The sequence below is a fragment of the Chaetura pelagica genome, unplaced genomic scaffold (assembly GCF_000747805.2).
Source record: "Chaetura pelagica isolate M959 unplaced genomic scaffold, ChaPel_1.0 scaffold138, whole genome shotgun sequence".
Lineage (NCBI taxonomy): Eukaryota > Metazoa > Chordata > Aves > Apodiformes > Apodidae > Chaetura > Chaetura pelagica.
Genome location: NW_009954215.1, coordinates 5,342,011 through 5,355,964, shown reverse-complemented (window position 1 = coordinate 5,355,964; position 13,954 = coordinate 5,342,011). Strand labels below are relative to the sequence as shown.

The following is a 13,954-nucleotide window of genomic DNA, read 5'->3' as shown; positions in this document are numbered from 1 at the left end:
TTCCTGCTGCAAGCCAGGGAAGACACTGCAATTCCCCTCTCTCCCTTCCTTCACTCCCTCCCCAGTATTAATTTTGCAAGATGCAAAATTTCTCTCTTTACAGTAGCTGGGCAGGTCCAGTTTGAAATCCACAACTCCTCTTCCTTAGAAGTTCATTGTTAATGGTATTGTTAATATTTACATTGAGACTATTCCATGAAACAGGCAAACAAAACATGTACAAATAGAACATGTAAAAAGAACTACTAATTAATTCCAGACATTGTCATGCTTGGCAAGGAAGCGGACAGATTTTCTTAATCACTTGTAGCAGATGTATTTCAAAGCAATGGAAAATTTTCTTTTACAATTCCTGAAGACCCCTACCAGAGGTACAAAACTCCTTCAAAGGAGGAGATTAAAAGCACACTGGAAGCAGCATCTACAGTGTTAGTGATCTCAGGACAGTGAGTCAAGAATGGGGAGCAAGACACTGTTAGAAACCACACTGAGAAATAACATATGTGACCAGCATGGCCAGTTCCAGAAGGGAAAAGGGTAGTGAGTGACATCATTTGACTCTAAGTGGTTCAGTAGAACTATAAATTGTAGTCATATTTCTAATATTTCTAAGCTGAACTCCACCATACAAATTAGCTGAAACTCATCTAGGACCTTGAGAATTTTACAGATTAATGACTTGCCAGACAGAGATGTTATTATGGAAATACCAGATGTGGAGACAACAAATGAGATTTCTAGGAAATAAATTTGAAAATAAAATCAAATCAGGATTTTCTAAGGACAAAGGTTACTGTTAAAGCAGGTTTGCCTGCCTCCAGCACAATAGATTCCTCCTTTCTGGAAGCATTCTCCCAGCCAGCCAAAATAACTTGGAATAATTTATATGTAAAATATTCATTTATCTGTAAACTAATTGGAACATTTTACATGACAGAACGTGCCAAGGCAGAAACTGTTCCCCACTATTAGTCCCATCACAATCTGCAAGTTGTTTTTTTCCATTGAACAAAAGAGATACAAAATAACACATTGTCCACAGGTGATTTAAAAGAAACTCAGTAGTTTAAAGAGCACAATCAAAAAAAGAGCAAATAAATTAAATATGGCAGTAGACTGATGCTTATCTTCTCATTAAGAAGTGTCTCAGTCAAAAGAAAAAAAAATAGCAAGAGTGATATTCTTTTCCTATATTTGAAAGCTAACAAGTTTAATAGTACATAATTTTCATGCTCATAATCATGAGCTCATAATCATGCTTTGAAAAAGGAGCCAAGGTAGCACAGGCCCCTGGTAATGAAACAAAATTCTTATCTTTAGGTCACCAGTTAAATCACTGACAAGCTCAATTCATGCTTAACACACTAACAACTGATATGGCTTCAGTCTATTTGAGGCTGTAAACCATGCTCCTCACCAGATACCAGAGTGCTTAGTTGGTGGTCTTCATCTTCTTCCTTTGCCCGAAGCAACCAGAAACTCACAACACAAACACAAAGCAAAGGGGCCAAAAATCAAGCAAGCAGGAGGAGCAGCCACACTCACAATCAGGTCACATCACTTGTGGTCTCTGGCATCTCTGTCATCTTCTGTCCCATTGCATTAGAGCCTGAAGAGAAGCTCTATAATGCAATTTTTTAAATAATTTCTACTAAAAAATTGATGATCCTGAATTCAGACTTCTTTTCTGAACAACTAATTGATACTTGTAAAGCTAGATGTGACACGTTTGTTTTATATGGTCTTAAGGTATTTTACCAGGCACTTCTTGCCTTCTGCAAGTTGTACAACTCACTTTTTAAATTCTAGAATAGTCAGTAACTAGGGGGGGAAAAAAATGTCAGGCCGACTTTGTGACAAATTTGAAATATTGCAATTATGTAATCTTGTTGCCAGAGTTTCCATCTGCCTGGTTGAAAGAAAGGCTAATGAGAAAAGGGATTCTGATCCAAAGTACTGTCCACTTTAAAAATAATTTGTAACTGCAGTAACATCTTAAAACTTTAGTAATCTTGGGAGATTAACTTTTCTCTACATGAAAATCAGGCTTTATCTCCACGGAACTGCTTTCTTTGTAGGAGTATGAATTTGTAAGGTTTTAAATGGACTTTGCTGACTTTATAGACCACTGTAGGGCTAAACAGACCAGATAGTGCAAAACAAACCAGATCCATCTGTCTGAGGCTTACTAGGACAGACTGTTTGTTTAAACAAAAAAACAAATCACAAAACCAAACCCCCAAAAATCCTGCTCTCGCTCTCCATGAGACAGACTTTCATGCCACACCTTTTTGCAAAGTCTTTTCAGTATTTTTTTCAAGCTTTGTTCTATTTTACCTCTTTCAGAATAGTTTTCTAAGCCTGTGCCTCCTCGGAGGCAGCCTGTCAGCTGTGGGGCCATAAATACTGATGCTACACAGGCCTTTGGAATACCATGCCTGGGAGCAAGAGAAAAGGAAGCAGAACTTGTGCACTTAAGGCGCACGTTTGAAAAAAGACAACTTGGATAGGTCACAATTATACTACATGAGGATGGCTTGCTGATTTATTTGATATTTAGCTTGGGGAAGAAAGGGAAAGAATCTATTATCAGGGCATCTACAGATGTCCTTGATTTTAAAGCATTCCTGCAACACTTAAACTTTTGGGTCTGCTGGGGAGGTAAAAAGGTTAACTACTGTAAAATCAGTCTGATCTTTGTCTAAAGATAAAAAAAAAAATCATGAAACAATCACTTTTTTAAGGCTAGTAGTGATCTTCATATATAGGTGAATTGGTTTTTAATATTCAGAAAACCAAACCGTGTTTTCTCCTGGCCACTTGTGTAGCTTTCTATATAATTTATGAAACAGATTGCTATACACACACAGATGAAAATTAAGCAATCCCCAAACTGTACTGTACAATTCTTAGTTCTTACAAATAGATTTTCATGATTTACTCTTCTGGAGAAGTTTTCTTTATCTGTTTTAAACAGACTAAACCCAACGCTATAGAAAAAGATGAGAAGACAGAGGGTACAGTCAAGGTCACTCAACAACAAATAATTTCAAACTCTACCAATCTTTGCAGATGAGCTCTTAAGGAGTTAAGGAATTTTGTGGTTTAAACCTAAAGCAAAGCTAATCATTTTGGCTCTGTTTAGATAGTGTCTTATCAACAGTGAAAGTCAGGAACACAACAAAATATTGAACCAGCTCATAGTTTACCTTTTCCTTAAGGTGCTGAGAAGATGGTGTTGCCATTATTGTCACCAAAACCTTCATTAGCTGCAAGCTAATTTCTTTGCAGTCTTCCTGGCATACTTCAATCAATGCTTGCACACAACAAAGCAACTGCTCCATATAGAAGACCTATTTTTAAATAAAGACACCATTTTATTATGTTTTGTTAGGAATTATAACATTCTCTTTAAGGAAGAGATACTGGGACTCTGTAATCCCCTAAACTGAACTGGTAACACTGATAATTTTATATAACTGCTTTTGATTACCTGAGTTCTATGTATTACAAAATAAAATATAATCTTCCTCCCACACTGTATTTACCTTGTCCTGTTAATAAAATAAATGACCCTGCATTTTAGAATGCTTATCAATAGTACCTTTTCATTCTGAAGTAGAATTTGTTAATTAATACCATATTTGTTGTAACTCTTTCAACTATTCTATGTTTCCCTATTTTGGATAGATCATAGTAAAATCCATAAACCAAGAAAACCCAAGCATCTGCTTTTATCTCAGCAATATAATTGATGTTATCTTGATCCAGCTGATACCAATTGAAGTCAATATTGTCGTCAGTTTGCAATATACTATGATCAAGTGCATCAGACATTCCATGAAGCTGTCAGATTACATTGAACGAACAGAGGAGGCTATTGTTTCAAATTTCCTTCCAAAAAATAAATCAAGTCTAGGAATAGGTTAGCTATAAATGTTATTAATCTCGTGGACACGGTCAATCCTTAGCTAAACAGTGTGTATGCAGCATTTGCTGTCTAAAATAGGAAAAGATTGTTTTCCAAGACCAAAGGCTGGAACAATTCTGCCAAATCCTTCAGCTGCAGATGAATGTGTCTACTGTGTCTAATGCCAAATGGAAGTGGTGAGCTTAAGACCTTATAGCAATTTTGCAGATACACTTCAGGGAACTGTTATTTGAACAATCATGTTATAGTGCTTCCAGTTATACGAGTTCCTAATCATCACAGGCTTCTTGGAGATTAAGGTTAATTCCTGAATCTCTGGCATGTATTCCATTAGGGAAGAAACCTAACGAGGGCAGAACTTCAAACATATAACATTGGTTTGAAAAGACAATTAGACTAGATTCAGTCTACACACATGAATAACTGTTTTAAAGAGAAGTCTGCACCTGACATGAAGTCAGAGCTTCCTGAAGGCACCACACTGGCCCTTTTTTGGTCATCTTAAGAGCAGAGGCCTAACAAACTTTCAGTGGAATGAAAGCTGGGATTTCATCTGTGGGGAAATGGTAGGGATTCTTCTTGTGCACAGATCTATTTCCACATCCAAACAACTGAAGGGGTGGGGGAGAAAATCCTGGAAGTTAAAAATCTCCATGCCACACTGAAGAGAATCTCTCACTTCCTTATATAGCAATTAATGAATATTCTACAAATGTTGAAATGCCAATGCTATCCAGGCTCAGCCATTAGTTAAGGGTACACTTGGGAGTACATTTCTAATTTATAAAGGTCTCCCTCCTAGCTTCGCACTTAAAGAGAAGCAACCAGGCTTAACAGTTTACAAAGCATGTTCCTAAATGTACACATAAGAGTACTGGTACCTTCCTCAAAGTAGAAAACAACAATAAGAGAAAACAAAAATAAGAGGATGATACCAAGAGGAAATATTTTTCGGAAACATGACATGGCAATTACAATGGACTGTGAAAAGTTGTTGGTAGTTTTTACTGCTGAAGATCAAAACATATGATCTTGTTTGTACTGTGAACACAAGGCATTTCAAAATAATGTGTTAAATTCTGCCTCTGGATCAGCCAAGGTAGTCCTCTTATCAGTACAGCTATATACTAAACAGCTTCTTCTCTCCCTGGCTGCCTTTTCATTTTCCTCCCACCCTCTGAAGCCTTTTATAGGAGTCCTCAAACCCCCCTCTGCTGAGAGGATGGATGGCTAGCAAGTTTTTGGGAATAGCATATCTGACTAGGAGACATGTCCCAGGGAGGACAGGGAAGCTCCTGTTTTGTCCCAGACACACGTCCACAACTATATCCTGAGATAGGGTGGGGTGGGACAGGAATGGGAGCATTTGGGGAAAACACGGGAAAGAACAATTTGGAGAACCACCAGGCTAAAACTGTAGCCTGCTGGGTGTTTTCCACACATTCTACTCACCTCTCCAGACTGCTGACAAACTCCAGCTTCTGACAGCGTGTTGCCAAGATGAGCCAAATGAGGCTGTAAGATTTCTTTTGTGCTACCTCGAATGACTGCAGTTAGAACCATGACACATGATGGCTTGGGTGTCTTCCCAAAGGCTGATGTGATTAATCTCAAGGACACCTTGGGGCTGACAAACATTCCAATCAATTCTGCTGCTTTCACACACTGAAAAAAGAACAGGAATAACTTGAGGATTTTCCAGAAAACACAAAAAACCATTCAACATATCACAGGCTTTTTCTTTTTATGATTCCAGCTGTTATTTTAAATGCTTCAGCAGTTGCCTTGTAGGCCTTTTCCACTCGCCCAGTAATGATTATATGCATGAAGAAATGTTCTTGACATGTGTTCAGTAAGCATGTAATAAGGCATGTGAGCACTCCCATCAGCATCAGACAAACTTCCATGAGAATGTAATGCCCAGAAATTAAGTGTACAACTTCCAGTCTAATCAAGTCTCTAGCTTAGAATAACCAGATGTTGCAGATTTAGTGGTTTAGCATTTTGTCCTCCAACTGCTGTTCTGAGGCTTTCAATGCACCCACCACTCATCTATTCAAATCAACAATAAAAAAAATAACTGGAAGAGGAAATTTTTTTGTTGTTATTGTACTGTATCTGGCAGTGATATTACAGATCTGATTTAGTGTGGAAGCACTGCTGAGGGGGAACTGGGTGGAATAGGTAGAAAGGGATAACAGAGTAAGAACTGGAAGAAAGGGAGGAACAATTCAGGAAAAATTAAAGGAGAGAGACAAGAATTGCTACTAAGAAAGACTACAGACAATAAGAAACTGCGGAAGAAAAAGGATCATTTCAGAAACAGATTTCACAGTTTATTACAGCTCAACTGATAGGAGGAACCTAAAGAAAAGCCTGACTTAAATCAGTTTTTCTGAGATGGGCTTGACTATTTGCATTGAGTAAGCAGAAAACTTCTCTTTCAGTTTCCCAAAGTAGTAATATTTGCAGCTTTAAAGAAAGTTATGTGGATTTTTTTGCTATACTTATGATCTATTGTGTAGAAATAGGAACAGAAGATTTTCTTTTAAAATTGTACAAATGTTTGTATTGACTGTTTATCCTCTGCTAAATTTATGTAATGTTTGCAACTACAAGTGTTTATTGATACTGTTGGTTAAAGTGTTGACAGCATCAACTGCTAGGAAGAAGGATACTAGTTATTCTTCACAAAAACCATTAAAAAAAGGCATTTTACAAGCATTAAGTCAAGTATTCAAACACTGAACACAGGTATCACATAGAATAGACATACCTCAATGTTTGGTTGGAATTACAGTTGGATTATGAAGCAGAGGGGGGATAAGTGAAATTAACTTCAAAGGGCATGACCTGCACATTTTTGTAAATGGAATCTGTTGCCCCAGGGCTTTTATACTATAATCCACTGCTTATGTTTTTTAAAGAGATCATTATCAGTGCTTCATGGGGTTGACACACCAACTAAAGGGTATTTAAATACAACTTTATTATTTGTCTTCATACCAGCAATACAAGAATACATTTATTTTAACACAGTATGTGTGTATAATGTTCACATGTTTTTAACATCCATAAAAACCTGATCCTGATCCTTTAGTCATGGGCAATTTCCAGTGACCTAAGGTAAGGTCAACACTCAGAAGACTCAAGACTATAAAGGATAGGGTCTTTATTCAGTGTACAGTAGATACTTACATTTTTAACCACGTTTCTTTCTTCATCCAGGCATGCTTGGTATAAAGTTCTAAGCAGCAGCTCCATGTGCTGTGTTATGTGATCCTCTGCATGGAGCAGTAATGTGTACAGGAGCTGGGATGCTTTGATTCTGGTGCTTTCAAGCCAGTCTGTCATGTCATGGCATAGACCCGGAAGAATTTTGGAGAGGTTTCTTGACACAAGTTCTCGACAACCCAGTCCTGGTCGAGTCACTAGAAAAGAGCAAACAAAGACAAAAAAAGAAGGAAAAAAAAAATATCAAAGAAAAGGTCAATGCACATTAAGCAATAGAATAATTTGAAGCCTCTGAGATAAGAGCTATGGGTGTCTGCTCAGCAAGCAACAAAATACTCCCAATTCTGCTGAGGAATTTAACTGCACAAGCTGCATTTCTTCAATATAAACTGCAGAATTTAAAAAGCTTCCTGAAATGTATGTATTTACTGCTGGATGGTGATGTAGATTACATGTTTTAAAATGTTTACAAAATGGGAAGAGAACTTACATGAATCTGGGACATTACCCACTTCAGAAAACACAGCTTAGTAATTTCCTTTTAATTTTTAAAGCAACACAAATACCACTTAAAAAAATAAACTGAAACACACAGAGACAAACCTAAATAAATACTTGTGCATGCAAACATTGTGATATCACTGAGTTACATGTAATTTGGAGGGGGAAAAAAAGGTAGAAGTTACAAATACTGCAGGGGATATGAACTGCAGTAAACCAGACAATGTCAATTGTGCTATTTTAAGGATAAGATTAAGTGTATCTAGCAAATTAAAAGTAGAAAGGGTCCTATGACTTCAACAAGTGCTTTGTAATAGATCAAGCCAACAAAATTGATATTATTTTTAAAATCACAGCTGTATGTAAGCTCTTCCCTAAGGTCTTTTCAGCAAATGGGGCTCACACTGTTATGCCTCTTGAATCTCTGCCTGATTGCTATATTAAATAACACATTTCAAAATGAAGTAAAAGATTATATAGGAATTGGGGGAATCTCTTCCCCAGATTAAATTTAATTTGCAAAGCTTTTGTGGAAAGTGGGTTTTTGTTGTTATATTTTGTTTTTATACAAAACCCAAAAGTGTTACAAATACATATTCCCTACCTCAACAGAGCATGCAGATTTCCAGGGAACTAATAAACTTAATTTCCCCAACAAATACTTACTACCCTGTATGGTAATCATCAAATTAACATCTTGTCTCATTTATAAAACACTGAGACTCAGAGACTCAAATATTGACCAATATCACAAGCAACTATCAATCCTCCACTTCTTCACTTAACACAAAGCTAGGACAGTGCTTTCCAATAAACTTTTAAAGTGACTTTTTCTACAGCAGAATCTTTTTTTCCTTTACATTGTACCTGCTTATACAGAAAAAATCTGAAAAGTTCTTCTCTAAGAACCACCAGTTTACTATGGCCATTTACAATGTCCACATACTGTTTTAAGAAAGAAACATTATTCATTATGAGGTGTCAAAAATACTGAATGTGTGAGAACATTTTTTATTTCTGGTACAAAGTTCTCCTGTAAATGCTTAGAAAGGAAATGACTGAGCTGTCTCTGAATATTTTCCTGCACTGGTCCATGTAACTACAAATGCTGAAAGGAAAACAGACTGAAGCAAATGGCCTGAAGAATACAAAAGGCTTATAGAAAGAACCTATGAAATACCTAGAGTAGGAAAAAATAAATTCAAGCATCAGGATGTGAATTGCTGCTTCAATGAAGTAGAACATTTTGGATTATGAAAACTGACAAAGCGAATAGCAAAAGGTCAAATAAAGAAATCAACTTGAGACAGCAAATACAGACTGGCATTCTATTTGACCTGAGGCAGAATTTGTTTAAAGAATTTGGACCATTCTTTATCAGTAGTTCCTTCATTTCAGATGTTCAAATGCAGGCATTTATCCCTGTAGCTACTCCTGTCAAAGACTTCCCTGCTATAAACTGTCTGCACCTGTGTCCTAAGGCAACGGCTGCTGCTGCTCCATGGAAAGCTATTCAGTTGGCTGGATGACACCAGGTATGAGGTCTGACTCTACTCTTCCTCTGACCTGCAATATCTGTCATCCTGAGATCAAAGCACAGGGGGCTCATTTGTCACTTTCATTAGCTTGACAGTTGGACAAAGATAGTTAAGTAAAATGTACTATAACTTCACAGTTATAAAAAGAGATATTCTAGGACATTGAATAGGTCAAAAGCAAGAGCAATGAGGTGTTAAAATTCATTACTCTAATATTATAAAAAATACAGATGTGGAGAGGAAACATGGGGGGATGACAGGCATAATAACAACTCATCAATGTATAATCTCTGATAAGACACCACAAATTATTACTTGGAACTAAGGTATCCTAGTGTCTCTGACAAAGTTTTGCATCTGTAAGGTCAGGTAGATGGTCACCCTTTCCTCTCACTTTTTTGTCCCATAAAGCCTTACTATTAATAGGACAAACAATCTGGAAGTAAAGATGAGCAGTAGGAAATGGCATCTTAAAGTCATCATCAACTTGGGACTCAAGTGTGGACACAAGTCACATTAAAGCCCTCAGTGCCTACCCCGACCACACAGGATGCATGAAAATGCAATTAAATGCAGGGCTGGAGTGTTGCCCAAATTTGTGGAGCATATTTATAAAGCTAAGAAGATTATTTCAGAAAGTTCACATCATGTAATTTATGAAGTAATTGATAGATGTCCCCTTCTAGAAGAACAGTCCACATAGGCACCAAACCCAACACCTACCTAGAGAAAAATGAGCACAAATAATGGTATCAGCAATACAAGTGGTAACAACTGTTTCAAGCACTGGCCCATAAAAGCCTCTGATGACCTTCAGTTTATTACGGTTATTACAAAGTAACAGACTGAAGCTCAGACACTCAACTCAACAGTTTATATACATAAAAAAATCTCTGACTGACTGCCAAAAAGAAAAAAAAAAAAAAGTATGTTTCTGCCATCACTAGTGGAAATAAAAGCATTCTTTGCCATTTCCAAACCCCTGAGGTTATATTATACATAAAATTAGGAAAAATACCAAATGGAAAGGTTAACAGATCGACTTGACTGTCTTCAAAGCTAAACAGTTCTGTCAAAACCAGTCACCATTATGAAGTGCTTCCCCTTTCATTCAAGCATTATGGAGTAAAGCAACTTTAAAAGAAGAAAAAAAAAAGTAGTCTAATTTCAAAGGAGAAAGGACTCCGGAACCCACTGTCATGGAAAGGATTTTGCTGCTGGGTATTCTGTGATGTGATTGTCAGGTAGGCACAAGTCAAGCATGAACCTGTTTTTTAACACCAAAGGAGTTTTTGTTCTGTTAAATATGAGTATAGATATCAATAAATGACCCATTTAAACCCTCTCACCAACAGCCAAATGCATATTTTTAAACATTAACTTCATGAACCTGAGACAGGAAACAAGCTCCAAGCTACTGCAAACACGTAGTTTTAAACCTACCTACAAATCCCACAGTATTAAAATAATCTACCCATGCTGCATATCTTGGGCTTTCATATGTAGAAAAGAAAATTATTATTTCTGTTCCCATATTCCCCATGTGTGCTGACAGATTTTAGTCACACAAAGAAGTCTGAAACAATTTCACTGTAAATATCTCTTCCACACTAATTCTGTGGCTCATCAGTGCTGTGTCTAGTTCTCATTACTGAAGGACTCAGCTCACAGGTTCTTTCATCCTGCCTTCCTTCCTGTCATCTTATGCCCATTCTTCACCTGGCTCCTGGTTACTGACTTTCTGCTGCTTCTGCCCCACTACTTTACCTCTATTTCAGCATAGCCATTTTCTTTTTCTTTTTCTCCAAAGTGCATTTTGGGATTAATGAAAAAACCAAATGTAGTTACTTAACATTTAAAAAAAAAATAAAATAATACCATAGAATCATAAAGTGGTTTGCATTGGAAGGGAGCTTATAGATCATGCAGATCCAACCTCCCTGCATGGGCAGGGACACCTCCCACCAGATCAGGTTGCTCAGAGCCCCATCCAACCTGGACTTGAACACTTCTAGGGATGAGGCTTCAATATAAATCACTTTATATACACATATTCTATATGTTATCTGTTTTAATACATATACTACCCATATATGTTATGTAATATCACATCTTGTAATTAATATTACACACCCTCCTCTGCTGTCATTACTGCACTGCAGCTCTCAGGGATTATTCAGGAAGTAAAAACCATTTTCAATTTAACCCTTACCTCCTTTGGGATAATGAGATGGTGAAACACTAAAATCCATCTTATCCTTCAGTTCTTCTTCATTCTCCTTCTCCCACTGCAAGCCTATTTTTTCCCAGTAAGTCCAAGCCAGTTTCCTAGACATAAAATAAGGGGTTTATACCATCATGCCCCCAAAAGAAAATAATTTAAAAATTAGACTTCAGGAGACTCTGACTTCTTAAATTCAGCTGGAAGGATGGGAATAATTCCTGCCACTTAACCTAGGCAGGTTAAATTGACAGTTTATGCTTCCTTTTTAGCCTATGGACAGAGGTCACCATTTCCAAAGGGGAATTTTGTCTCTGCCTACTTCTCTTTGTGTCTCTCAAACTTACTTAAAAGTAGGATAAAAGGACACTGTAAGATAAGTTGCTGAAGATAATGCTATAGTTTTGATTTGATAAAGAAAAACAAAGTGGTTTTCTTGTTTTCCTCTAAGTGATACATCTGTGAACACAGAAACATTTCCATGTACAACTACTGAGGGAAAAAAACCCCAAAACAGAAAACAAAAAGAGTTCTGCTTACGTATTCTCTGGAATTTCATCAGTAAAGCTGCCAAGTAACAAAGGGATCAACTTGTGAAAATATGAGTATCTGTCTCGTAGGTGCAACAACCATTCTCCAATGACAGTTGTTACAGCCTGGCGAACCTGCAGGGACACATTTTACATCTGTCAGGAAAATACCAGAAAAGTTAAAAGAAAACCCATTTGCTTTGGTATATAAGACTTGGTAAAATGCAGCAGCAGTGTCAGAAGAAATGAAAAGAACTCAGGACTTCCTCACTTGCAGCAAAGCATCTGAAGCAAGAGACAAGATATCATGCTCCCTCTGGTGTTCTCACATTGGCTGAGCTGGTGTTGGATTATTTGCTGCACAAAAGCACATATGAGAGGCAAGAAAAGACACAGACCTAACTCAGTAAACCCCAAATTCTCATGGTTAATGTCTCTCTGAACATGTAAGAAAAGTACATTTCTTTGGCATTTGAAGCTTCCCAAAGGAAGCATAAGTTACATAATATTCATGCATCCACTTAGAAGTTAAAACATTTTAATTATTATTAAGTTGCACATTTTTAAATTACTGCCTCAGTTGCATCTTGTGAAGGGACCAATACCATAAGCGTTTGTTAAGCATCTGCAAAGGCCAGACAATCAAGTCCCAGAGAGACCTGACAGAAGAATTTAAGACAGAATTGAAGGCACCCATTAAAATACAAAGGTGCCTACAAACTTCAACAGCCTGCAGAATCAGACAGCAGCTGGACAGGTGACCAGTGTTGGTTTTGGGTAGGTTACAGTTGACCAAGCCTGTATCTGGCAGATTTACATATCTCAACTGAATGAATGAAAGGTGAAAATCTGTAGGGGAAGGTGTGTTGGAACACCAAAAAAAATCCCACCCTGAAACGGATTAAAAATAAATCCAGGAATTAAAAAAAAAAAAAAAAACACAAAAAAAAACCACACCAAAAAAAGAGAAGAAAAACACACCTTGGGAATCTCATCAAATAATCTCTGTGCCAGATGAGACAGAACATCATCCACAGACTTCCCATTTCCAAACTGTATCACTGCTCCAGTAGCCTGAATTACATCCACACGAACTCTGTAGTGCTGGTGTGAAATTGTTTGCATTAGGGGATTTATCAGAGACTCTGACTGCATATGGAAGTGCTCTGTTAGGGCAGAGAGACAGACACTTCAAACACACCTTTGGTGACAGATCTTCATAGAATCACAGGCTGGTTTGGGTTGGAAGGGTCCTTTAAAATCATCTAGTTCCAGCCCCCCTGCATGGGAATGGACACCTCTCACTAGACCAGGTTGCTCAGAGCCCCATCCAACCTGGTCTTGAAGACTTCCAAAGATGTGGCCTCCACAGCTTCCCCGGGTAACCTGTTCCAGTGTCTCACCACCCTCACACTAAAGAATTTCCTCTTCATGTCTAACCTAAATCTCTCCTCTTCCATTTTTAATCCATTACCCCTTATCCTCTTGCCATAGACCCTTATAAAATGTCCCTCCCAAGCTCTCCTGTAGGCACTTCAGGTACAGGAAGGCTGCTATGAGGTCTCCACCATGAGACCCTCCAAGGCTTGCAACATGCCCCTCTGAGGGTACATGCACCTTCTCATCTCTCTTCTTCTTGTAACCATCTACGGGTCCCTACCTCAGCCCCTGACCCCCAGGAGCCCTCAGGCCCCCCAGGACCCCGCAGGACCCCCAGGACCCCGCAGGCTCACAAGGTCCCACCGCTGCCCTCCTCTGCCCGTCCCCAGGCCCCACCTGGCATGGCCTGGGCGCAGGCCACGGCGCACCTGCAACTCTCACGCCTGATCTCGGCATAGGGGTCGAGAAGGGTGGCCTGGAGGATGCGGACAAGGTCGGAGAGGTACGGGGTGAGGGAGGCCCCGCACCGCTGCAGCAGGAGGCCCAGGAGCTGGACGAGGCCGAGGCGCAGCTCCTCGCTGGGCTCCCAGCCCTGCGGCGGGCAGAGGCGCTGGGCCAG

General features: G+C 38.5%; 1 protein-coding gene across 1 annotated transcript in view; it reads right to left on the bottom strand.

The window, feature by feature from the left end:
• HEATR2 (HEAT repeat containing 2) overlaps positions 1-13,954 on the bottom strand; it is a gene marked incomplete at its 5' end in the record, with an annotated part of 25,781 nt that extends 11,827 nt beyond the window's left edge. The window contains 7 exons of the mRNA XM_010003335.1: positions 3,210-3,353; positions 5,384-5,596; positions 7,130-7,362; positions 11,417-11,532; positions 11,966-12,090; positions 12,937-13,121; positions 13,732-13,954. Of these exons, the coding sequence (XP_010001637.1) occupies positions 3,210-3,353; positions 5,384-5,596; positions 7,130-7,362; positions 11,417-11,532; positions 11,966-12,090; positions 12,937-13,121; positions 13,732-13,954 (1,239 nt within the window). The remainder of the gene's footprint in view (positions 1-3,209; positions 3,354-5,383; positions 5,597-7,129; positions 7,363-11,416; positions 11,533-11,965; positions 12,091-12,936; positions 13,122-13,731) is intronic.